This window comes from Pecten maximus, chromosome 5, assembly GCF_902652985.1.
Source record: "Pecten maximus chromosome 5, xPecMax1.1, whole genome shotgun sequence".
Classification (NCBI taxonomy): Eukaryota; Metazoa; Mollusca; class Bivalvia; order Pectinida; family Pectinidae; genus Pecten; species Pecten maximus.
Genome location: NC_047019.1, coordinates 25,060,271 through 25,087,158, shown reverse-complemented (window position 1 = coordinate 25,087,158; position 26,888 = coordinate 25,060,271). Strand labels below are relative to the sequence as shown.

The 26,888-nt window shown below is 35.6% G+C and overlaps 2 protein-coding genes across 3 annotated transcripts in view; both read right to left on the bottom strand.

Moving 5' to 3' along the window:
* Positions 1-8,144: 8,144 nt before the first annotated feature.
* The window catches only part of LOC117327632 (ribosomal protein S6 kinase 2 alpha-like), a 34,115-nt gene continuing 15,371 nt past the window's right edge, over positions 8,145-26,888 (bottom strand). For both annotated transcript variants that reach the window (XM_033884693.1, XM_033884694.1), the window contains exons 13-21: positions 26,801-26,851; positions 25,935-26,009; positions 20,586-20,675; positions 19,994-20,152; positions 18,685-18,846; positions 18,494-18,570; positions 17,793-17,910; positions 17,246-17,383; positions 8,145-13,716 (exon numbers count right to left, since the gene is read on the bottom strand). In XM_033884693.1, the coding sequence (XP_033740584.1) occupies positions 13,591-13,716; positions 17,246-17,383; positions 17,793-17,910; positions 18,494-18,570; positions 18,685-18,846; positions 19,994-20,152; positions 20,586-20,675; positions 25,935-26,009; positions 26,801-26,851 (996 nt within the window). In that variant the 3' untranslated portion in view covers positions 8,145-13,590. The remainder of the gene's footprint in view (positions 13,717-17,245; positions 17,384-17,792; positions 17,911-18,493; positions 18,571-18,684; positions 18,847-19,993; positions 20,153-20,585; positions 20,676-25,934; positions 26,010-26,800; positions 26,852-26,888) is intronic.
* LOC117327633 (piggyBac transposable element-derived protein 4-like) lies at positions 21,101-23,066 on the bottom strand. Its single transcript, XM_033884695.1, has 3 exons — positions 22,823-23,066; positions 22,028-22,324; positions 21,101-21,563 (listed from the first exon to the last, which is right to left on the bottom strand). Exons 1-3 carry the CDS (start codon positions 23,040-23,042, stop codon positions 21,241-21,243), a joined length of 840 nt encoding a protein of 279 aa, XP_033740586.1. The 5' UTR covers positions 23,043-23,066; the 3' UTR covers positions 21,101-21,240.

Genomic DNA, 26,888 nt, shown 5'->3' with positions numbered 1-26,888 from the left:
AGCTTGTGTGTATTGTAATCCTTCTTTTGAGACTGGGTGTCTCAGACTTAAGTCACGTTGCGGAATAGAATTTACATATTCACACGGATTAACATGGCAGTTATGATTCAAACATTATACGACAATATCAAAAGTAACAGATTCACATAAGAAACTATACCAGTGTTTGAGTGTAGGAATATGTTTGTCACTAAATTAGTCTTGACATATGACATATTCAATGTCCCAAAACAATAGACACGTAGGTCCAAATGATAAATATAATGAAAGGCCAAACAGACGTTAAGGTGTAGCAATTTCCTTTAGATAAGAAGACGTACCCAGAGGGTAGCTGTGTAGGAGCATTGTCATTTGAAGCTTCCATAAACAATGTATACCATGTGTCCTGTCCAGTAAACAACTAACCATACGCTTACTCCTGTGGACCGTAGTTTGGGTTAATTAAATCGTTTTAACTTGCAAACAATATGTGATCACAATGTGATCATATTGTGTAAAACATAAAGTTGAATTACACGGAGGTCCATGGATGACAAGTTGGTATCCAGCATTCCAAGGACTACTCTGTTTTAACAAAGCTCTTTTTTGTTGGTTGGCTTGTTGCTATTCTTCATTTGTATATTGTTAAACGCCATGCATCAACACATTTATGACATTAAAGGATTAGAAATAGACAGTGAGGTCATTCTATTGTGACCTTTCAGTACAATGTCACGCCGCCGCCTTATTATAATCCCTGTAAGTACTGACAGTCAGACAGGGACCATCCAGTACCATCCCTATCAGTACTGACAGTCAGACAGGAATCACCCAGTACCATCCCTATCAGTACTGACAGTCAGACAGGGATCGTCCAGTACCATCCCTATCAGTACTGACAGTCAGACAGGAATCATCCAGTACCATCTCTATCAGTACTGACAGTCAGACAGGGATCGTCCAGTACCATCCCTATCAGTACTGACAGTCAGACAGTAATCATCCAGTACCATCTCTATCAGTACTGACAGTCAGACAGGGACCACCCAGTACCATCCCTATCAGTACTGACAGTCAGACAGGGATCATCCAGTACCATCTCTATCAGTACTGACAGTCAGACAGGGACCATCCAGTACCATCCCTATCAGTACCGACAGTCAGACAGGAATTACCCAGTACCATCCCTATCAGTACTGACAGTCAGACAGGAATCATCCAGTACCATCCCTATCAGTACTGACAGTCAGACAGGGACCACCCAGTACCATCCCTCACAGTACTGACAGTCAGACAGGGACCACCCAGGACCATCCCTCACAGTACTGACAGTCAGACAGGGACCACCCAGTACCATCCCTATCAGTACTGACAGTCAGACAGGAATCATCCAGTACCATCCCTATCAGTACTGACAGTCAGACAGGGACCACCCAGTACCATCCCTATCAGTACTGACAGTCAGACAGGGACCACCCAGTACCATCCCTATCAGTACTGACAGTCAGACAGGAATCATCCAGTACCATCCCTCACAGTAATGACAGTCCGACAGGGATCCTCCAGTACCATCTCTATCAGTACTGACAGTCAGACAGGAATCATCCAGTACCATCCCTATCATTACTGACAGTCAGACAGGAAACATCCAGTACCATCCCTATCAGTACTAACAGTCAGACAGGAATCGTCCAGTACCATCTCTATCAGTACTGACAGTCAGACAGGGACCATCCAGTACCATCCCTAACAGTACTGACAGTCAGACAGGGACCACCCAGTACCATCCCTATCAGTACTGACAGTCAGACAGGAATCATCCAGTACCATCCCTATCAGTACTGACAGTCAGACAGGAATCACCCAGTACCATCCCTCATAGTACTGACAGTGAGACAGGAATCATCCAGTACCATCCCTATCTGTACTGACAGTCAGACAGGAATCATCCAGTACCATCCCTATCAGTACTGACAGTCAGACAGGAATCATCCAGTACCATTCCTATCTGTACTGACAGTCAGACAGGAATCATCTAGTACCATCTCTATCAGTACTGACAGGCAGACAGAGATCGTCTAGTATTATCCCTATCAGTACTGACGGTCAGACAGGAATCATCCAGTACCATCCCTATCTGTACTGACAGTCAGACAGGGATCATCCAGTACCATCCCTATCAGTACTGACAGTCAGACAGGGACCACCCAGTACCACCCCATCAGTACTGACAGTCCGACAGGAATGGTCAAGTATCACTCAGAAAGTGACCTATCTAAAATATCTATCATTCAAATATTTCCTCCACACCACCAAAAAATCGTAGTATATTCAGGAGTTTTGATTCAGCTACTCCAAATGTTCAGTTAGGTGATAGTGGACTAAGCTACACCTCTGCTGTGTGCGCATAGAATGAGAAAAATAAACCACGCCCTCTTCATGTTATCTTGAATTGAAGATAATTCATTGATATAGATATACATGAATTTGTTTAGATGGGCCTGAACAAGCAATGGAGATGTATCCATCCATTGGAAATGATCTGAACTCTTATAATCGAATTCAAACTGATGGAAGAGAATGCTTAATTTCTCAGATACCTTCTCGATCAAAAGAAATAAATCATCATTTGAAGACATCATATGATATCAAAACGGAATCCTTCCTTCATTTTGAGCTTCGCCTCTTAAGATGCATCGAAGCTGAAAACAGTTCCTTACTTTTCTCATAAACTGTTCTTCTATCGTGTATTTGCACCACACACAAAGTGGATGCAATTCTTGCTCAAAGTAAAGACGGATATATCAAGGAAACAGGGCACTGCACTAATTACCATGTCGAAATCTTTTGTATCAAAATATTCTATTATTAGATTCATGTATTCGACAAAACGGTAGTACCTGGTGCTTGGTCATGGCCACCTCAAGGGAGAAAATCTAGAATGTCACAGAAGCAATTTTTTGTCGGAAAGGTCACTGTCGTCCTTGAAAGTACATATATTGATATAAAACAAAGCACAAGCTCCATGGAATCTCCTACTGTGGCCAGAAAAAATGTAATTATTTCAAATTCACGAGCATAGCTCTGCCCGATGGCTACATTCTGGACACGGTAGGGCCATTTCCTATTATCGACAATGATACCAACATCACCAAGTGTAGCATGGATATACTCTCAGCTGGCGATGAAAAGGTGGCTGTTGATCTCAGTTTTAGGAACGAGCAGCTAAAAGTACAATCTTGCCTAAACCTCGGGCAGCATTCTAGCTGGTACCCGTAAAATGAGTTAACCAATATAAATAAAATCCAGAAAGGGCATAACGTTGATAAAGAAAATGAATTTACATTGTTAGTCTTCTATATCTCACTCAAAATTATTCTTGAAATATTGAAATGCTTCTCGCCTTAGAACCACTTTTTTATTTTAATAACGCATGGTTGCAAAGCTTTTTTTTTGAAGAATCACTTTCACGAATATACTAGAGCGTATAACTAATTCAATTTATTTTAAGCCCTCGAATCAAGTTTACTAATCATTCGACCGATCCAGGTAGATATACTGCAGCTAGTATTTACCCGGGTTTCACTGAGGAACACTGCACGAGGTTTGAGCCTGGAAGGAATTAAGTTTTCACTTAAGAAACTTTGACCTTTTGCAAGACGTTCGAGTGAGTAAACAGTGCATGTTTGTGAGAATGAGATAGGTCCCAACGTTTTAACGCATGGAACCAATATTACATTTATAGTATTGGATACAGGAATTGAACATTCTATCAATGAAAAGTTATTATATTACTAAAGATACAGCGAAGCATCAATCATTCTATCAATGAAGAGTAATTACTGCTTGAAAAAGCGGCACTCGCATCTAAACAAGATATCTAAAAGGGATCTTACTGTCCACAAATGAATGTATTGGTTCTATATATGACTGATCTTTTGGCTACTTTTCCTTTCTTTTCTCTTAAATCATTTGATAACAAGAGAAACCTTAAAACTGGGAAATGTAACCGACAAAATCTAAGATGACCGGCTGTCAGCCATTTTGCCTTCCCGATCAGATTAAAAACTGAATGATTGGATATCTATGGTGAGAGAGAGACGAAAGCCTCAACGTTCCGTGCTTCAACTCCATGGAGATCCAGTCAAAGTATAAAAAACAAAACAATTAGGTCCAATGGAACATCCCCGGATTAAAGACAAATATAGAAGAATTTCAAAATCTGTCAAAAGGATGTAGACCTGCCATTTTTTGTCTAAAACAAATCATGCTCAAAAACCTAATTACTCTTAGAATTCTCTCTAAAATACCATTCCAACTGTAGGAAGCAAAGCAGCAGGTGATACAGCTGTAGCCGTCCATAGAAGTATTTCTCACAGAATGATCACGTTAAACACAAATCTACAGGCTGTTGCTGTATGTGCAATACTACACAGACAAGTAACAGTCTGTTCAATTTATCTTCATCCAAGTGCTTTTCAATAACATCGTCTCCTAACTCCCGACACCATTCGAAATTCTCTGATTTTAATGGGCATAACAGCCTGTGGGGCTCTCAAAACACAGACGACAGAGGAAGACGTATTAAGGAAGTTATGGATAAAAACAAATTATGTTTTTAAACAACAATTCCCTACCTATCTACACTCTGCTACAAGTTCTTCTACCCACATTGACCTATCATTATACCATCTTTCCATTCTACTCGATTATGACTGGAAGGTAAATAATGATCTGTGTGGGAGTGACCTACTTCCCCATTTTTCAAAGAATGTAAAGACTCCTCTTGATAATCTATCTTGATGGAATGTGCACAAAGCAGATTGTGTCCAATTCCAAGAAATGTGTAACGAGGAGCTTAGAAAAACTTACTAACCTTGACGACCCAATCAAAACTTTTACTATAACACTGGCTTATATTGTCACAAAGACAATTCCAAAATCCACACCAAAGCTCCTTTTATAATAAGAGTCTTTAAAAACACGCAGTAATCGGGCAGCTGCTCTACGACGCTACTGGAATTACCTAACTGCTTTAAAAGAAAGTAATTTAAAATTTGTCGGGCAAAGTCTCGGCGATTGTATCCAAGATATCATCAAACACCTCCTCAAAAAGTATAGGATATGATCAGAACAATGAGTTGGAAAAAAAGAAAAATTCAAGATCCTCCCACCTCCAAAAACAAAATCTATTCGTCAAGTCTGAATTAGTGAACACATTTTTGAAAAACATAGCAAAAATACTCATCCATGACCCTGGCGAACGTTGAAACCTCACAAATATCTAATTACCTATCGGAAAGACACTTCAAAGTCCGTGTCGGCTCAATTTTTTCTGAAACATCCAAAAAGGAAATGGGAGTCCTACAGGTGCAATCTTATCAGTTACCAAGTTTGGACGTAACATCAACGATATGGTAAAATGTCATAGTCAGTCAACAGTAGGGTCGTAATTCCTGGGCGACTTCTTGATCTGTTACAGATCTAAGGACATGCACACTATAGAACGACAACTTCAACAGAGTTTAAACAAACTACCAAATTCTACAGAAGTAAACGGTTTCAAAAACCTGTGTGCATGCATATCTGCCAAAAACGAAAAGCACACAATGACACAAATCTTCATTCTAAACTCTCTTTCATACCACACAATAAGTATCTAAAGGATAATTATTCGAAGCTGTTCAACAGAATACGAGTACTTTCTCATACTGAATGGGGAGATGGACCGTGAAATGCTTTAGCATATTTATAGATCACTTATTAAAAAAAAACTGGAGTACGGTTCTATGGTTTACGGGTCAGTGCGCAGTACATACTTGCAGATGCTTCAGGGCTGAGTTTTACTAAACATCTTAAGTAACGCAAAAAAAAACAACTTACGGTTTTCTTGAGCACAATCTTAAGTTACGATTGGCCCGTTTTACTAAAGCGTTAAATTTTCTCTCTTACTCATACATAAACAAAAACATGTAAACGTGAGCATTTTCCTTTTTTGTGTAAGTTAAGATGCATTAATCAAGAAAAAGTCGTAACTTAAAGGGACATCACGGTAAAAACATTGTAATTTTCAATGAATGTACGTGTTTTGTTCCTTTCCAGTTATGTTTCTGTGCTGTCCCAATGTTCACAGTCGATCCTCATGTCCAGCTTGACCACTTGATTTAGTTGGGAATCCCCCTCTAAATTTAGCGCGGAAATTATTTTTAAATCATCACGTAACTGTTTTCAGACTATTGATCAACGAATTGTGATAACCTTTTTATAATTAATAATTGATGTTTTTTATATACATATATCATCAAATTCGAATGGTTATTGTTCATAAGGATATTTTTTTTTAAGATATACCCAATAATATGAAAAAATACAAAATAAAAATTGGTTTACCGTGATGTCCCTTTAAGGGTAGCCCTAAGCTGCCGTAAGTTACGACGTTATTTTATGCGTAACTTAAGATATGAGGTTTAGTAGGACGGAGATTTAACGTAACTTAGGTTACGATACAAATCGTAACTTACGATGCTTAGTAAAACTCAGCCCTGACCTTTAAAATCTTGATTTTGAATTCAACCAAAAATACCAAGACATAAATTCGCCAACATTTGGTGTCAGAATTATTTACCGACATAGCTGAATTTAACATATCTGATGTTCCCTCATGGAACATACAAACACCTGCTTTTAACTTCACATTACAGGAGGGAGGTAAATCCGCTGCAAAGCCCAAGAACACAAATGCTGCTTTCGGAAATGCTTTTTGAATTACCCTTCCCACACATAACTTTACACAGATAGTTCAAAAGAAGATGCACAGTTCGACTACTAGACGGCGCTTCCATCTTTCCCGCCTAAGATGGCATTGCTTTGGCCCTCGACCATATCGATGAAGACAGTATTAAAAAGCAATCATATGTCCCTACTCTCTTTCCTTCAAAGTTTACTGTTACGATATCCTAAAATTACTCTGCAAAACCTTTGTTTTTCGGATATCTCGTATCTTAAAAAAGAGCAAAATAACTTTACTTTGATTCCGAGCTAAAGTAAATGGCAGCAGCGCAGATCTCTCGAGACGAGCAACAAACTTTACAAGTAAAATCGAAACTTAAAACATTCCTTCCCAGTCGAAAATATCCTAGAGAGGAAGTTGTCCCTTTTTCGGTTCCGTACCGAACATACATATCCTACTTATTCGCTCGATTTAAATCGAGAATATCCACTAACATGACATGCATATTACACTCCATTTAGAGTAGAACATTTTCTTATAGAACGTTCCGATTTTAAGCAAAGTCATAAATACTTCAGAGTCCTGGATATGAAAACTCTTTTTCAGTTCGGTGGATTCTAAGGCACTATTTTAAAACAATCTGAAAGACATCGATCTATTCTAGACTTTGATGTCCTTTTACTCTCTTTGACATTATGTATATATCACAGAGTCAACATAATATATTCATCATCTTTTATTATTTTAACCACCTTTTTATTTTAATGATCTAAACAAACAATGCGAATGCTTTAAAAGTGAACATTTTCATCTGATTTTGTCTTCGATACCCACGTTTGTTGATAAGGTAGTAAATGAATCAGCATTGCCCTAAATGACCAGTCGTCGAAAGGCTGTTAAGTCCAAACAAACAAAAACTTTCACCTCTATATTTACTGGGCTATCAGAAATGTAAATAAGGATTTGATACACGTTAGTTTTTATCAGTTTAAATGCCCCCCTACCAACAGTAGAGGTCATTCTACATTGTCCTTGAACTTTGCAGCGAATTGACCTTTGCTCAGTGGCAAATGTACTCCTTGTTTAATTAAGACCAACTTCATAATCTCACAGCAAAATGTTCATCAGTGAAAAGATACTAAATTTGACCTTGACCTTTGACCTTGTGACCTTTGCTCAGTTGACATCCGTTTAATTCTGGGACCTAATAAATATCCATGGATGGAACGATCAATTCCTGTTGTATAGGTAATTAAATTACCTTTACCTTTTACCTGAAAATGAAACCTAAACAACTCTCAGTTAGGTAGCGCTGGATTGAGTTGGGAGAAATATGGGTCAAGAGGTAACACAGAAAGCTGTTCTGAAAACGACCGACACAGCCATTCCTAAAATATACCACTTCCAGGCATCAGAAAATCAACAAGACAATGTATGGTTTCTAATATAATAATTGTTTATTTTTATAGAAAAATATGAGCACTACGAAGATATCTTTCATAAAGTATATAATAATATGTGAATGCTATGTCTACAGGGACAGGCATGATAGATCAACATACAATACGGAGTAACACAGATGATTTTGTATGAGTTTTGATTAAATAAGAAAAAGAAAATATAACATTACGATTATGTGTGTTACACTGACACTTGTATTAAAAGGAAACCATTTCGAGTTTTTGAAGAAAAAAAATGTTTAAAGCTCCCAACTTTTAGCACTTGCATATGTTATATACAGTTGTAAAGGTAACCATGTTTCACATGTAACAAATGTAATAACGAAATCATAAAATTTGTCATTTTTTTTTAAATATTATAAGTGATGTGTTTATCTCAAATGTACACACATAATGAATATTTCTAACACATGTATCCACTATTTGCTTTCCCCCCAAATAATTCTCTTTAAACACGACCCCAAAATAATTCTCTGTAAATAAGACCCAAAACAATTCTCTTTAAATATGGTTTGTTCTAGGTTGCTTATGGTACAGAATAAATGCTATAATATGAAGAGAAAGGTATATATATTGTTCAGATTTATTATAAGTAATTGATTAACAATGTCACAAATGACAATGCCACACAGATGTCGATTATTCACAAGATACCTGTGCTGGAAGCCTTCACACAATGCTAGGTGTTTATGAAAGGCACAAGTAGAAAGTTACAATAGTACTGAACAACACAAACCATAACACAAATTTACAGGAAAATAGTCCACTTGACAAATTTTTTTTTTTTTTTTTTAATTAGTAGTAACAAATCTGATACAACCCCTGTATTCAACACAACAAAAATACTTGAATCACATTTGGTGAGGAGTTGTAAAAGAACAGGCCTGGTTATAGTATTCCAATTACTAAAAGTAAGGTTTAACTGGACTTGGTTTATCAATGCTCCTCAACTTTAAGAAATCTATTAACTTTGGAATTGATGGAAAATCTAAGTAAAGGAATTTTCCATAAATGCTGTTCTGCCATCCCATGAAAAAATTTATGTTAAGGAATAATGATGAAACTGAAGCACAGAATACTTAGAAGACTGATAAAAATCAGGAAGTCTCAGTGACTGTGTTACATCGCGAACAATCATACATAACCTGCTCTCCTCCCCATGTTGGCCTTCCAACTTTCACAAAACACCAAATTCCTACCCTGACATTTGGAATGAGGGTCATGAAAGTGGTATGCAACCTATGTATAGGAATACCACAGACTGATATTGTCCACCCAGTTTCACTGGTAGGGATACATCATACTTTGGTTTGTTTTTGTTTAACGTCCTATTAACAGCCAGGGTCATTTAAGGACGTGCCAGGTTTTGGAGGTGGAGGAAAGCCAAAGTAACCGCAGAAATACCACCGGCCTACGGTCAGTACCTGGCAACTGCCCCACGTAGGTTAACAAACTCGCAACCCAGAGGTGGAGGGCTAGTGATAAAGTGTTGGGACACCTTAACCACTCGGCCACCGCTGCCCCCATACATCATACAGTTGAATCTTGATTGTTATACTTTGGTCTGAGTGGATAGTGGATTCATTCAAAACAAGCAAAGTTTAAAATTTCAAAAAATATATTTAAACTCACAACTTATGGTTAATTGTTCTATCTAACATACAACTTAATGAAAATGCATCCTTTTTTTGTGAATGCATTTTGAAGTCTCGAGTGTGGACGAAAACAAAATAAGACCAGTATAATGTCTCTATGATATATCAACAAAACATATCTTTAAATCAATAAGGCAATGCACTATAATGTTATATTGATGAAGCCATTAAATTGTAATGCATTATTGTCTACAGAAAACGTATACCTTGAGTGAATGGTGGTAAAATCGCTCTGAATCTGGTAAAAACAAATAAAAGAAATCAATCCAATATTTTTCAAAATTAGAAGTTTCTTTAAAATTTCTATTGTAATAGAAATATTTATTCGTAAAACGAATCACAAGTTAAAGAAATGAAAATACTTGTGAGATCATAATGTCATCTCTAACAGGTGGAATATACTTATTTAATAATGTCAGACGGGGACACTATCAGCTCAGAAAACATAAGCTTTAGGGACAGTAGTATCGCTTCAGTATTGACCAGTGTTAGGGACTTCATAAGAGTACGTTTATTGTACAGTTCATGGCTACGATTTCAATTTCTTCAATAGGGTTTTATTAAGTTATCAATGAAGAGAAGAAGAAAAAAATCATTAACAACAAATGATCTGAGGAAAATATCAAGACATTTACATGTATATCAAATTATCCAAAGAAAAACCCTTTGGTTGAAATGAGCAAAAACGAAGAAAAGAAAAAAGTTATTATGTATACAATATAATGAACATATAGATAAATCTATAGTATCAAGATTTACACCTGATTTAATATATATTCATAAAATTTATCATTATCACAACAGTCAATAACATTCACACACACAAAATTTATCTCCAGCAGTCGAGCTTCCTCCTCGCACGTGTTTATTTTATTTACATGTAAATATACATTATTCAAATAACAAGAGTACATGTATATTATATGCACTTTGTTTAATTAAAGACTTTTAACAACAAATAATTGTTTTCCATATTATCTCTTTCACATGCTTTAACATTTTGGAAAACATACAGATTAGCAGTGTGAAGAGTGAAACCTAATTAATATATAATTTCAGCTGTTTATGAAACTTTAATAACTCAATACAAATAAGAACTGCAACCTTCATTAAACATCTTGTGTAGTAAACTCACACCAAGAGAATTTTAATGTTGCATGTTCAACATACAAAACTAGTTATTCAGTTGAATTTACCAACAACTCAAATTCTAATTTTATACTGATCTCACTCTTATGGACTAAAACCAATGGAAAAACCTATGGAAATGGTACAGTGCATAGCTTTGCTTCTGTATCAATGAATTATAGTTAATATATATGGAATTATTACAGATTTAAAATAAAACTTATTTGGCAACACTTATTTAACATGTTCTGTCAACTTATAAGTTGACCACTTGGAACAAAGCACTACATTTTGACATTTTTCAACTTCATGAAGAAATCAATTTAATAATAACAATAGTATTATTATTTGTATAGAATTAGCAGTTTATTAATTAGTAGCCTATTAACATTTTTGTTAATATTAGATAGTATGTGCTATAAACTGTTCAATGAATAATCATTTACTGTAAGATTTTATTTTATCTTATAAATAACTGTTGGTAAAAACAAAATGTATTTCCAGAACTGACTGAGATCAGGCAATCTCCATTGTGTAAGATTCCAGCACCATACCCAAACTGAAGTATGAGCTCTGGATCATAAAGAATTTAACCTGATATCAAAAAAAAACGAATACAACTTACAATCTTTTCTTGCTCATTATTTAGTTTGAAAAAATATTTCATCATGTTACACAATTATCCTGTCTCAGGCCCCTTTTCATTTTGTTTATGTGTAAAAAATCCAGTATGAAGTTCTTTATCTTAGAGGAAGGAGAAATAAGAGATCCTGGTATCTAGCTAGTTTTAGTTCTGTATATCATGTGAACATTGCTGCACACCAATACTCTTATACTCAAAACAATCTTATACTTTAATGCCCAGACAGGTTCTGATGGCCTGATGGAAGTTAAAATCCTACTCCTCTTCAATTTCTCACTTGAGCTCTTTCCAAACTGACAGACTCAAGGGTGGTCATGGGATGTAAAATTGAAAAGCTACCAATTTTCATAGGATAAAGTTTTTTCAAGGTTATTTACAAGGAATTTGCATAAAGGCTATCGATATAAAAAGTTATTGGGATTTGAAATTATGTGGAAAATAGAATCACATAGAACTTTGGGTGCAATAAGTTTTCACAACAGCACGAAGGCTTTGAAACATGAATTTTTTTTAGATACTCTCTAATTTCAAACAATAAATGACATATTTGTTCAAACTAAATGTTTAAATTGAACCGGTATAACAGCAGATCAACACCCTTATAAAAGTTTGCAGATAGAGCCATAATCTTCATTGAGCAAATCCATATTGTTCATTTTCAATTTCTTACAGACGTACAATACTGAATCACTTGTTAACAACATATACATATATTAGTACTTAAGATCCTTTGAAATAAAAACAAAAATATCTATGGCTCCCAAGGGAATACTCTTAACCTCTTGACCTTTCATAAACACTTAGTCCAGCCATTAAATACATTTATGATGCTTCAAGAGTTAATATGTATGGGGCCTAAGGAAGTAGGGTTTGGACAATAATTTGACCTTCAACTCCATGCAATGACATCACGCATGTAATATGAACCCCACTCATACATATTCATAATATACTTCTTTGATATGAATTCCTCTCATACATATTCATGATAGATCTTTATTGATATGGACCCCACTCATACATATTCGTGATAGATATTTATTGATATGAACCAAAATCATTCTTATTCATGATGGATACTTCACACCAGATATGGAAATGCATAACATTTATGATAGGTTTCATAACAAAATAAAATGTCCAGTTATAGAATGTATGACAACATGGCTATAATTTGACCTTTGGCTCTTTACAATTAGTGTGACCTTCAAACATTCTGCTGATTTCATCTGTTTCAAGGACGTAACACCAAAAAAAAAAAGTATGAACCTGAAAGTTTTTCACAAAATCTATTATGATGTAATATAATGTGTCATAAAAATTAACAGAAGATATATAGTCAAAACAAGTTATACAATCAACTGACAGATGATTCAATACTGAAAACTATTTTTTCTTACAAAAACAAGTTTCATATATAGTGGCCATTTAATATCTTAGTTATCATACTGATACATGAATTAAGCAGATAATAAAGAGGCATGTGTGTTTTGATCTTTAATTAATTAAAGGAATAATCTATTTTCAATTATTATGAAATCAACCCATAATATGTACTAAAATATTGAAAAATGTATGTAAAATAACCATAGCATGATAACTATAATATCATCATCATAATGCATTACGTATGCCAGCATTTCCGATGGTGGGCTTGAGGGGGTAGTGGTGGGGGTATTTGGGGTGGGGTACAAGGAAGATGGGGGTAGACATGTTATTCATTTAGTACAAAAAGGGTATGGACAACTTTATGTAATAATTTGCCATTGGTTAAACTGGTGAAGAGTCCTGCACAAGTAAATAGAAGCTAAAATGTTGTCAACTACAACACAGAAGACAAGTAAACAAGTGAGAATGGAGATGAAGGTCTCGGTGTCCTCTCCTGAGGTACAAGTCCAGCTCCCTAGATTCTGACTCCAGGACAAAAAGGGCCTGAAGTTGAGATTCCAGCCCCTAGTAACAGCATTGACCTTCAGATAGGAATAGGTATAGTTGTCACACTGCTGTTGAACTCTTTGGTCTGTTTTTGCCCCTTCTCTGAGCCAGAATTGATGCTCCGACAGGTTCTAACACTGGCTTTGGCTGTTCTTTAAGTGCCTCAAATGTGGCGTGCATTGCTCCCTAAAACAAAACAAATAAAATTTTCACTTTAACACATCTTTCTTAGTTTCTTCACTGCAGTAACAACAGGATACTCGTACCCACCATTGATAATTTTGTAATGATTCTATACAGGTTTGATAAATCCTTCAGTTCTTTTCTCTTAATTATCCTGTATTAATGTAAACTACAATATGTATACAATCCTAGCATTTCTTCTGGGGCATTTCAGGACAAAACAAGATATTAACTACTTTGTTTATTAATCTTCAAACAAATGTTAAATCAGTATGTATTGCTGTTTTTATATGGAAACTTTAACACTATTCAGCAGATCACAGTCCTCCACCAAATGTGGAATTATATGCTAATGATTGATGTTTTTCTTTGATGAAAGTGAAAGGTCAAGTTGTATGTCAGAGTCTACAGGTACTTTAATTTTTGACGTACTGCATCACCTGGGTGTCAACTCATGCCCCAAGTATTCAAATTCCAATGACAAGCATAGTGTCTGAAATAGATGATCCAAAAACACTTTTTTTCTTGGATGTAGGTCAAAGATAGTGGTCATTATCCGCTATGCACCTCTAAACAAATGGAAACTACGTATATATACCAATACATATTTTTTGTTTGTTTGTATTAAGTGCCATATTTGGGTTTATGATTTTATGGAAACTATATATATACCAATACATATTTTTTGTTTGTTTGTATTATTAAGTGCCATATTTAGGTTTTTGATTTATGGAAACTATATATATACCAATACATATTTTTTGTTTGTATTAATTGCGATATTCAGGTTTTTGATTTTATCATTTCACTGTAAAAATGTAAGGTACAACAGTCAAAACTAGGTATGAAAATGATATTGACACTTTGTCATCTTCTTAAATAACATATTTCTACCCTACTCATGTTAGAATTCAATAAGGATTATAGGCTTCTAGCAAGAGTTCACTGACAAATAGCCACATCAAGCTAATACAAGCAAGATTATCATTTTTTTTTTTGGCATTCTCTGGAGAATTGGGACATCACTGAACCCCCATCCATCAGGTTGAGATGCTGTCATCACACACAAATCACCTCCTAATTCATTTAGTTATATAATTATATTGTCAGACAGCGCTATCAATCATCTGCCATGTGTTACATGAACCTTCCAGTGTGGCCTTGGGCCAGACACATGATTATCACCAAGTTCTGATAATACAGTGATTATGAGTATCACAAAACCTCCAGATATACATTTTTTAGCTCTATAGAAACAACAGGCTGATAGGGCCTGCATGACTCACTTGTTCAGTTCAGCAATCAATATTAGATATTTCTGCATTCTGTGACCAGTCCCGCAGAGTGAAGGAAACAATGCTATTTTTCAAAACATTGTAATTCATTATTCCAAATGTAATCTTAAAGCAAATACAGTTAAAAACCATTAAAATACATTTTATATTCAACCTTTTTTGACCCGTTCCTTTGTTTGATGTGCCAGGGATACAACAATTTGTGTATTTTTGAGTTGGAGTTATCTTGCTTGATAAATTTAATTTCAATGGAATTTGTTTACATTATTTCAGCGCAATAAATTTCTGACATTAGCATAATTGATATGTATTACTTGATTGTATAATCAAATATTGATACTTGTCTATTTCCACAGGGATTGAAGTTGATTGGATATTCTAAGTCCAGCTAGTTCCTTTATTATATTGAGATTGGTGTACCAAGAATAGTAATTCCATGCATATATAATTGTTTTGTAGTTCTCAAATTGACAAATAAAAAAAAATGAAAAAGACAACATTAATCTACTATAATCCAGCTACAAAGGAAATTCCAGTGCATAGTTAGTTTTTGTTCTTGAAAATTATCATCAACTGCAATATTCTTATATCAATACCCTAATTAATATTGAATGGAAAGCAAACAAGAGGCCCATGGGCCTTCACAGTCACCTAAGTTTTGATATATTTTAGCAAATTTGACCCCAGTGACCTTCAATGAAGATCAAGTTCATTCAGTTAAAAATGTTGACAGCCCTACACCCCAGCATGCAACAGGCCCATTATCAGGTCCCTGGACCTCTCGGTTATCAAGAAATATTTCAAAAGTTTTAGCATATTTAACCACTGTGACCATGAAATGAAGGTCAGGGCATCCATTTGAACAAACTTGTTAGAGAGTTCTTCCCAGCATACTAGACCTAATATCAGGTCTCTGGGCTACTTAGATATCAAGAAGTTGTTTAAAGATTTCTGCCTATATTCACCCCTATGACCTTGAATGAAGGTCAAGGTCATCCATTTGAACAAACCTGGTAGCCCTTCATCCAAGTATGCTACAAACCTAATATTAGGTCTTTGGGCTTTTTGATTATCAAGAAGTTGTTTCAAGATTTAAACACATTTGACCCCTGCATTTTTTAATAAAGATCAAGGTCATCCATTTGAACAAACTTGGTATCCCTTTATCTCAGCATGCTACAGACCTAATATTAGGTTCATGGGCCAGTTGGTTATTGAGAAGTTGAAAATGTAAATTGCTTATGACGGACGATGCTTGGCAGGTCTCGGGTGACCTAATAAAATATGGTTCAATCATGCTCAAAAACATTGATGAAACCATATCACCCCAACTTTAAATGTCAGTAAACAATCCCATTTTACGCACACTTGACACATTAACCTCTAAATTTCCTTATTTGGCTAGTCTGTGCGATGAAGCCTAGCAGTGGGCAGACTCACATAGGCGGTAAACTAGCAACAAGCTATGCCAAATTGGTAGCATAGACCAAATTTTATCAAATCACATCCCTTATTCCCATGAATATTCAAAATCAAATCTGCCCAAAATACAACACCATATCTGACCTGAAAAAGGATTTAAAACTGTTTATTTCTATTTTTTCCCTTTTGAACCTGCCCCCTCTTCCTCAGAGATTCTCAGATCACTTGATGGCAAGGCAGAGAAATAAAAACAAGAACAATATATAATGAGATTGTCTCCCCTAACAGGCCACGCCTAAATGTCCAGAGAAAAGTTGCACACTTGCAAAAAGAAAGAGGCCCATGGGCCTTAATGGTTAACTGAGTTCTAATGTAAATTTCAATCAATCTAACCCATCTAATCCACATCCCCCTGGGGGTCAGGCAGTGCCAATGCGTCCATATCACTAAACTGCCATCTCATTCTGATTATTTTAATCAAGTTTGGATTAATTTTGATGGAAATCAAACAAATGATGCTAAAAAATGTGATTTCCCTATATAAACTATAATAAATTAACCTCCTTCCCTGTGGGAAATCTGAGACCCAGGGTCATGAAGTTGAAAATTTTGGTAGAGTACCTATGTCCCTTCCATCCACAAGAGTATTAGATTTTACCATGTATGGGACTTAAGATTTCAGCAAAGTTTCCCACTTTTGCCCCACACCTCAGGACCTTGGGAGAGTCAGTATGATGAGATGACCTACATGAAAACTTGATTTGAGTTACAAAATGTCAGTTCTGAAATTTACATGAAACTGGTATCTTTCCTACCTTAACAAGCTGAGCATCCTGAAGTGTGAGTCGCAGGTGAGGCAGTGTTTCCCGGTGGGCAATCCATGAGTTGTTGAGCACCTGCGTGGCTGTCAGTCGACTCTGAGGATCAACATGCAGCATTTTCTGCACAAGATCCTACATCAACATAAGAATCAAATGTCAGACTAACAGAAAATCATACAACATACATAAGTGTAAAGTGACCTAATATAAACAGATATTGTAAATCTGATTCCAGCACTTTTTGCATTTTAAGAATTCCATTTATCTGTGGCAGCACTAATTGAGGTTTCTGTATATTGTTTTCTATGGAGAGTACTGTGGTTTCAAAAATTCATTGTTGTATTAATCTGTTCAACTTTATTTTTAGCTAAAATTTGAATGCGAAACTTTTTTAAAAAAAAGTTTGCGGAAAAATTAAATAGCTTTTGGCAAGCTTGACCATACATATGTGCCACATCTAGATTGACATCATCAAAACATAGACCGACAAACTAAAATGTTGTGGCTAGATATAGAGTAGAAAGATAATTCTTTTACTCACCTTTGCTGCTGGGGACACAGAATCCCAGTTTCCCCCAGACAAAGTAAACTTGCCGGTCCCAATCCTCGACAGGATATCGTTGGGCGTGTCCTTTGGGCCATTTGCAAATGGAGTGTGACTTTCAACAGATAAGGAATTAGAAACTGTCAGAAATTTATATCAGACAAGAGGCCCAAAGAGAATGTATTGCTACCTGAAAAATCAGTCTACCACAACAAAGTATTTTCAGTAACAATAACATTGCAAATTTTCCTACTTTTGATTCCAACTCATAGCATCAAAGGGGATGATACCCACGAGAAAATGATGACACATCTTGTCCATCCTATCTGTTCTATGAGGTAGGCTTACAGCCTCTATTCATAACATAATTTAGGGGAGATACTTACCCTGCCAGCATGGTCTAGATTACTAGACTACTTTCCTTAATTATGGTGCCTCTTCCACTGTTTATGGGGATGATATACAACATCATTAGGGGGGAGACTCCCCCCCCCCCCCAGCATGGCGTAGAGTAGTACATAAAGACTACTTCCCCTAATCATGATGCCCCTCCTATCTATGGGGATATATACAACATCATTAGGGGAGAGACCCCCCCTCCGCATGGCGTAGAGTAGTACATAAAGACTACTTCCCCTAATCATGATGCCCCTCCTATCTATGGGGATATATACAACATCATTAGGGGAGGAACTTACCCCGCCAGCATTGTATAGAGTAGTACCCCAAGACTCCAAATATCACAGGCTGCATCATAACCCTGGCGCTTCAGTACCTAAAATAGAAACCAATTTGGCTATCACAAACTGTCTTAAAGCTAGCAGTAATTAGTAATTACATTTCAAAATCAATTAACTGATTACAACTGATTATTATACAAATTACTTACCTCTGGTGCTACAAAGTTAGCTGTATAGCAGGGTGTCATAAGGAGGCCATTGTCTGCTCTGAGCTGCTTAGCAAAGCCAAAGTCACATATCCTAAGGCTGTCTGGCGACCCACTCTCATCAGCATACAATATATTGGATGGTTTTAAGTCTCTATGTACAACCTGTAGCAGTAAAGGTAACTTTGTCAGGCTTCTTTTTTTCAGATATTTTGTTTCAAAAACTAACCTAAAGGATTTGTGGACATGTAATGCTTAGTTGTATAACATAAAGAGGGAGCAAGATTCAAAATAACTAAGGGGACACATGTCATCATGTATCCACTTCTAGAAACACCCAATCAACCGGATATTTTTTATCAGTTTTTTTTTCAGTCAACAGTGAAAACACATGACAGTATTTGAGTCAGTGTGAAAGACATGATTCTAAAATGATATTCCTTTGTAAAGATTACTTTTTATGAAGTGTATTTTTGTATTATCATATTCAATAATTACTTGGCTTTTGATTAAGCTGGAAGTCCCTAAAGTATGCTTTTAAGTTAATATAAAATACAAACATACAAGGCTAAATTATTTCTTGGCAACGTTAACAGAATACTTGACTTTTGACCAATCAAATGTTCAATCCTTTCAATAGTATGTATCCAATGCAAATGTGCCTGTTCAGGGTTCATACGGATTATGTCAAACCAAATTCAAGACCTTTTCAAGGCTTTTTCATTGTCTTGATTGAATATCCAAGGCCCACTTTACCTGTCATCTAAGTCAGCTTGAGAGGAAACAAAAGAATAAAAAAGCAATTTATAACTATCCACTTAATCAAAATACAACCTGACATGGTAGTTATTCTTTAAAATTTATTAAAACAGTAACATCTGTAGGGGAGGCGGTAAAGACAAAGTTAAATCCAAATAATCAGTTGCCAGGGTTTCACTTATCCTAATGAAACCTTGATATTCAAGGATTTTTCAAGGCTGTCGACCAATTTTTAAGGCTTTTCAAGGCCCAGGATGAAATTAAAGGCTTTTCAAGGCCCAAGGTGTAATTCAAGGCTTTCTCAAGGCCCATGCTAACCCTGCTGTTAAGCTTCATCAAAATCTTTGAGATAGAGAGAAGGATGGACAGACAAAGGGATACACTTTATGCCTCCAAGTAATTTTCTTTTCCAAATATGGGACTATTCTTTATTTTGGTAAATTGTGTATAGCATTCATCTTTTGTATGACAACATGATACTGTCATAGCCTGACAATATAATAAGGGAACAGTGATATGAATGTTTTCAAAATGTAATTCTGGATTCACTTACGCCATTTGAATGTAGATATTCCACAGTTTTTGCTACAACTTGCAACACAGCACTGGCTTCTCTTTCCGAAAAAAATCGTTGTCTTAATATTTTATCTAGCAGTTCACCACCCTGCATTAATTCTGTCACCATGTATACTTTGTTCCCATTGTCAAAAACCTGGAATAATAAACACACACATCAGCTCACAACATAATACATACATTTATTGATAATTGAAGCATTTCTAGGGATCATGTCCCATTTAACAGTCTATATAAATAAGTATAGTCAATATATAACACAGTAACACAAATGACGAAGGAAGACAACTTCATGACTCGTGCCCTGACTGGGCCTCAAACTTATGATCTTACGATCAATTGCGTAAGTATGGTCAATATATTTTTAGAAGTACAGAAGAGCCCAGAAAAAGGGAAAAAGCTGTTTGCAAGTTAGTCATCAAACTGTGTTATTCTTTTTTTCTGTATTGACTAACTCCATGTGGACCCAAACTTTTTTCTTACTATATAAGTATATACATTGGGGACAGGTAGAAATCATCCATTTATACCAAATCTTGATTATAATTGAGACTTCAACAGCAACTTACATCCCGTAAAGAAATGATGTTTGGATGGTGGCCAAACCTGAGCAAAATTTCCACCTCCTCTGAGGGATCTCTTTTCTCTTTGTCCATGATCTAGTGCAAAACCAAATGTTAACATTTAACTTAAAAGCAATGTTTGTCTGTCTGTATTTCTGTCTGTATTAACCCTTGTGGTGCTGAATTGTCTTCCATTAGGATGGCATTAAGTGCTGATTTGTTTCAAAAACAATTTTTTACAAACCGTTTTTTTTTCTTCCTGCTAAAATATCAAGAATGATCCAAATGATGTATTCCAGACATTCAATGGCGGTTTGAATATCAATTTTATGAAAAAATTAGCACTTCATCTGCTAAGCCTGAAAAAGTGCAAACTTCACATGAAAAAACAACAAAAGTCCAATAAACACAATTAAAAATATTATTTAATTCTTTAAGATATCTTTTATCTATATGAGTACACAATATATATCTTTTATTTTATCAATAACAATAATTATAACTGAAATGATTAATGGAATCTGAAATGTTATCACTCAAGGGAGATAATTTGAAATTATTTTACTCAAGGGAGATAATCTTAAATTTTGTTACTGAAAAGAAATGACCAATGTCCTATCCAGGAAGTTGCATTTCACAGCGTTTTCAGCTACAAGAGCTATTACTCCTCCTCCTGTCTCCTCTGACGCTTGTAGGCAAGCACAAATTCTGCAGTTGTATGGAATAGCTCAAAGCAGGGTTCAACACACAGAGCTACCTGACACTGCTTGCACTGAAAACATGTCATCCTCCCACAAGATTTCGGCACTGTCTCACCAGGATGCTGGGACCTGAACAAATCGGTCTCTGCTGGACCGCAGACAATACATTTCCTGCTGGCATGGGCTTTCCTTCCTGTTGATGGAGAGTAGCCAATGAAATGCCGCGCTGTCAACCTCTGAAGCACTTCAGCAGATTGCCTCCTCCTCCCCTTTTGCTGTGGGCCTATGGATTAGAAACATATATATGATTATTTACGCATGCAATGATTATAATGAAGATTATCATAATTTGTCTCTTAAAATGTTACACTGAATCAGTATAAATGTACACAATTCAATGTAAGTTGAAACTAAACCTATTATTTAATAAAGAATACTGTTGAACTTTGATCATAATCTAGTTATTTCATCTGGTATAAATTGAACTTTATATAGTTCATATAATGAAATACATGTTATACAGAGTGTAAATATAAGTTTATGAGATATATATATATATATATATACGTGTATATACACGTCTTTTTATATATTTGTGTGTGTGTGTGTGTGTGTGTGTGTCCATATGTATATCAATGAATCCTTAAATCTGACATTACCTTATGGTAATACAAATCACAAAACTTTTTTGTAGAGTTACAATGTAACTAAAGTTAATTTAGAAGACAGCACTATTTCAAAACTTACCAGAGATCTCAGCAGCAGAGACCAGTTGACTCACAAGCTGTCGTCTGAAAATCCTGTGCAATACTGGGTTGGCTGTCTGTTGTTTGTACAAGATGTACGAGTTGAGCACTGCAAGACCAAGCATGTGGAAGAAGACCTTTTTCCACCATTTTAGTGTCCTTCTGTCAAATCCAGCATATGCCACCATCTGGTCACATCTGTCTACTGCACCCATGTTGTGGTTGTAATCTAACACACAGTCTGGCTTGGCAATCAAGTTCCCCTCTGAATCTCTCTTTGCAGTGTTGACCATTTTTCCTAAATAGCAGCAATATGGAGAATATTTTAACAAAGTTTGATAAATTTATTGTTTCATTGAAATTTTATAACAGGTCAAATAATAACGTCTTATGATAAAATTACCATAATGATATCAATAACTTAATATTGGAATCAACATAGAGATATTTCATAGTTCAGAGGGAGCTCAAAGTAATGTCAGTAATATTACCAGAAAATTAGTAAAATAATGCACGTGTAGCAGACCTTACTTGTAATACTTGTAGCATTATTCATTCATCACAGAGTTTCAATATAAGCAAAATGCGATTATATAAATATGAAATTGATCAAATATTTGAAAAGTTACAAATCAATAGTATACCATTGATAAAGGTTTGCAGACATCAACAATGTAATCCAAAAAGAAATACAGATCATAGGCCAAAAGCGTGATGTATATTAAGTCAAAAACTGTATTGCACAAGAGTGTATTCATGATATAAATTCATAAGCAATTTCTGAATAGGTACATACCTTCATGGATTGTTGTTAGGAGACAGACTTCTTTTTTATCGGAAAACTTCACTGCCACTAAAGTTCCATTGTTGAATGCCATCATCTGGCCTTTGCATGGATGAGCATTTTTCATCTTGTCTGGAACTCCTCTCCGATTGCTGCGTAACGTTCCACAAGCAAGGGTACCATTAAGCCACAGGTTATAAAATAGTGCTGGACTGCTGAAGTAATTGTCCATATAAATCTTGTAACCTTTCAAAAGGTATGGTTCGGCCAGCCGCATAACAAGATCATAAGTCACCCCGTACTCGCTGACTTCTGATGGACGACCAGTATACAGCTCCACTCGCGAACAATATCCATTCTTAGAGTCACAGAGCATGTAAAGCTTTATTCCGTACTTGATTGGTTTGTCCGGACTATACACCCTAAACTTCAAATTTCCCCTCCAAGCAATCATTCCCTCATCTACTGCTACACACTGACTAGGATTGTAGACTTCCTGGAATCTCTGAAGAAGCTCTTGGTAGGGAGAACCAAGTTTTTGAAGAGGAGTATAACCTTCCTCGCCACGGGGAACAGCCAAAGTGTTGTTGGACAAGTGCAAGAAACTCATGATCGACAGGAACCTATCACGGGGCATCACAGAAGAAAAAAATGGCGTACTTACTACAGGGTCAGTGCACCAATAGTCCTGCATGTTAATCTGCTTTATAATTCCCATTGCAATTGCCACTGCTATAAAAGCCTTCATCTCACCATGGGTCACTGGAGTCCATTTCTTGAAGCGGGAGTGCTGAGTAGGCTCTGGATGTCCTTGGATATAAATGTTGGCATACCTGTTGGTTTCAGTGACAATTTTATCCAGAATACCGTCAGTGAAAACCGCTTCAAAGTAGTCAAGAATGGATAATGATCCAGTCTCTGGCTCAGGCAAGTTCTTAGGTCCAGCATTCCCCGTGAATGTAAACCCCATGGGAGTTTTACCGCCTTCTATCCAGGTATCTTCAGCAAATAACCCCAATAAATCGCCGTCGTTATTCTCCTCATCAATATCGAACCCGTCAAACTCATCGCTATCTTCATCATCAAATATTTCGTCAAATAACTCTTGAAACTCTGGTAAGACTTGACCGATCGTAAAGTTGCCTGCCATGTTGTTTACATCTGCGACGAGCACTTCCGGTGTTTGGTCAAAGTGAAAGTCGAGATAAATTCGTCTGGTTTTAGCATGATTCTTACGCTTTATTTCAAACGCCAGTGATGGTAAATGACAACACCAATACAAATATCATATTTCAGTGATTTAATATCCATGTATTCCGCCGAAGACAACAGGACATCGAATTTAATTAACCGATTGACTAAGAAGTCAATGACTGCGCATGACATTACTTCAGGACGACTATTAGCTTCGATCTTTTTTACTTGTCTGTAAACAACGACAATAAGATCGAATTAAAACGTAAATAAAATCACGAAGAACATCGATAGACTCCGTGTTATTGTACATACCTCAATTCTTGTTTGTAAATTAGCCGAGAAATAGCATTATTCCTTATAGTAACAGAGCACCTGTTTCCGACATTGGCGGTAAAATTACGTCATCTACTTTCACAACCCATGCGCATTCGTCGAAACTTCAAAGCCTTCCGCTGAGCTAAAAATATCGTAGTTGCAGACGAAGCGGAGGATTCCCAGTGGTTACGTTATGGTTGTTTCAGAACTACGACGTATTGGGCTTTGATCTTCAGTAACTAAATTTTTAAGATTCTTAGCTTTTAGGCACACGTGAGTCATTTTTTTAATTTCAGACTCAAACTTGTATTTTTAGCCACCGATATCTGGGGGTTTTCCCATTTTTCTCTGGCGGGTATATATACCCGTTCAGCACCCAACCGATGGATCAGATATATACCCGTTCAGCACCACTAGGGTTAAGACTAACTATGTGATGTTCCTTCTGACCTTCACATAATTCATAAATGTCCAATTATAAAAGATGCACTTCATTAAGAAATTTTGACTGTCAATCATAGAATTTTAACTACAAATACAATTCTACATAAAATGGGTATAAAACAAGATAATTTATGTACATTCTGTAGAAATTTTCCAGAAACCATTGAACACTTTTTTTGGGATTGTGATAAGGTTAGTGTTCTTTTACGTGAATTTAAACAATTACTTGCTGCTAACAACATTTTTGTCGATTTTATTAAACAGGAATTTATACTTGGAAAATTTAGTTTCAGTGATGCAGATTTGGTATTAGATAACCTTATTTTACTATTGATTAAACAATATTTGTTTAAAATGAAATGTTTAGAAAAAGATATCAATTTAATAAGTTTAAAGAACCATATACTGTTTGAACTGAAAGCTCATAAGCTGATGATAGTTAAGCATAAGGCATACCGAAATAATGTTGAGTTACAAAATAATCTTGAAAACTGGCTTAACATATGATTTTAATGATTTTAATATATCTATGATGTGGTTTTATTTAATGTAACAGTTTTGTGCTGACAATTTAAAGTTCAGGTATATACTTTTACGTGTACATTGTATACACTATTTACCATCTGTGTAATCAAACAATTAGTCTGAGGCTGCAAAAGAAAATCCCCCCCCCCCCCCAGTATGTTTGTAATGTGTAAGTTTGATTTGGTGTCTTTATGTGAGTGAGTGAGTGAGTAAAGACATATAGAATGTCTACATGCATGAATATATATAACATTATATCTAAATGAATATGATGCATGCTTGTAAGTTTGAATGGACATGTATTGTATTTGTAATGTATTGTTGATAAAATTAAAATTGAATAAAAAATTTGTTTAAAAAAAAAAAAAAAAAAAAAAAATTTTGACTGGAAAAATTCAACTTGTGCGTCTTGGATAGTTTCATGTTATTCCTGAAAATAATTTGAGTTTATTTCTTAGTTTTGAAAGGCTATAGAGACAGTTTAAAACGAAACCTCTGTCCAACCTCTATATTTTGTACACAAAAAAAGAGCTTCACTCACAATATTTCATACATGTGTAATTAAGTTTTTGCCATCACCTTTAAACCAGTTTGAAGGACAAAAGATGGGTATTCATTATAGTTATGGTACAAATGTACTAACTTTTACAGCAAAGCTTCCTCCTGTGAGCTTGTGGATGCAGCGCTTGCATACAGAATATGACCCGATACCAATATCCTGAAATAAAACATGTATGATATTAGTTTTTTATTTCACACATTTACGTAAAAAGGTTGAGATTTTTTATGGAAATACAAGTTTGCTTAATGTGACTTTTCTGTTCACAAGATTAAACACTGTTTTTCATCTATCTATTTTTTTTTTTTTGTAATTTATATTTTATTCAGTTAAACATATATTATCAACAAACACAAGACATCTACATTTTATGGTCATTCACACCTTTCAGCACTGATGTGTATTTCTATTATAATTTACTACGCACAAGCTTACACACACACATACACACCCACACACCCCCATTCTCGCCCCCCAGAGTCTGCTAAGCTACGTAAGCTACGCTATACCACCGTACTGACCGAGTGACATAGGAAACGAAGGGAAGTAACTCTGATGAATGAGAATGACACACCCCACGCAAACACCTTCCCACACACATGAATGTTCTAGTACATATACATACATGTACACAATACTATACACATATACAAGTTCATACGTACTACATATAGTTAACATGTAATGTTGTTTTAATGTGATGCCTGTTTATTTCTTCTTCTTAACAATCACCACAAATCAATCCTGGATGTGAGTGCCCACTTTTGATTTGATACAAAAAAATGTTATTCAGAATATCACACCAAAACCTTGATGTGAAAACAATACATTAATAGATGAGACCGACAACAAAACCAATACTGATTTTATCCTGATCAGTATAAAATGTAGTGGTTTGACAGGTGGAAGTCGGATAAAGGGACTTAGATTAAATTAAAATAATACTCTACCTCTTTCATTTCATATTCATCGGAAAACTGAATGGACTTTACACCTGGCAACTGAAAAACACAAACAAGAAAATCAAATGCATTTTAT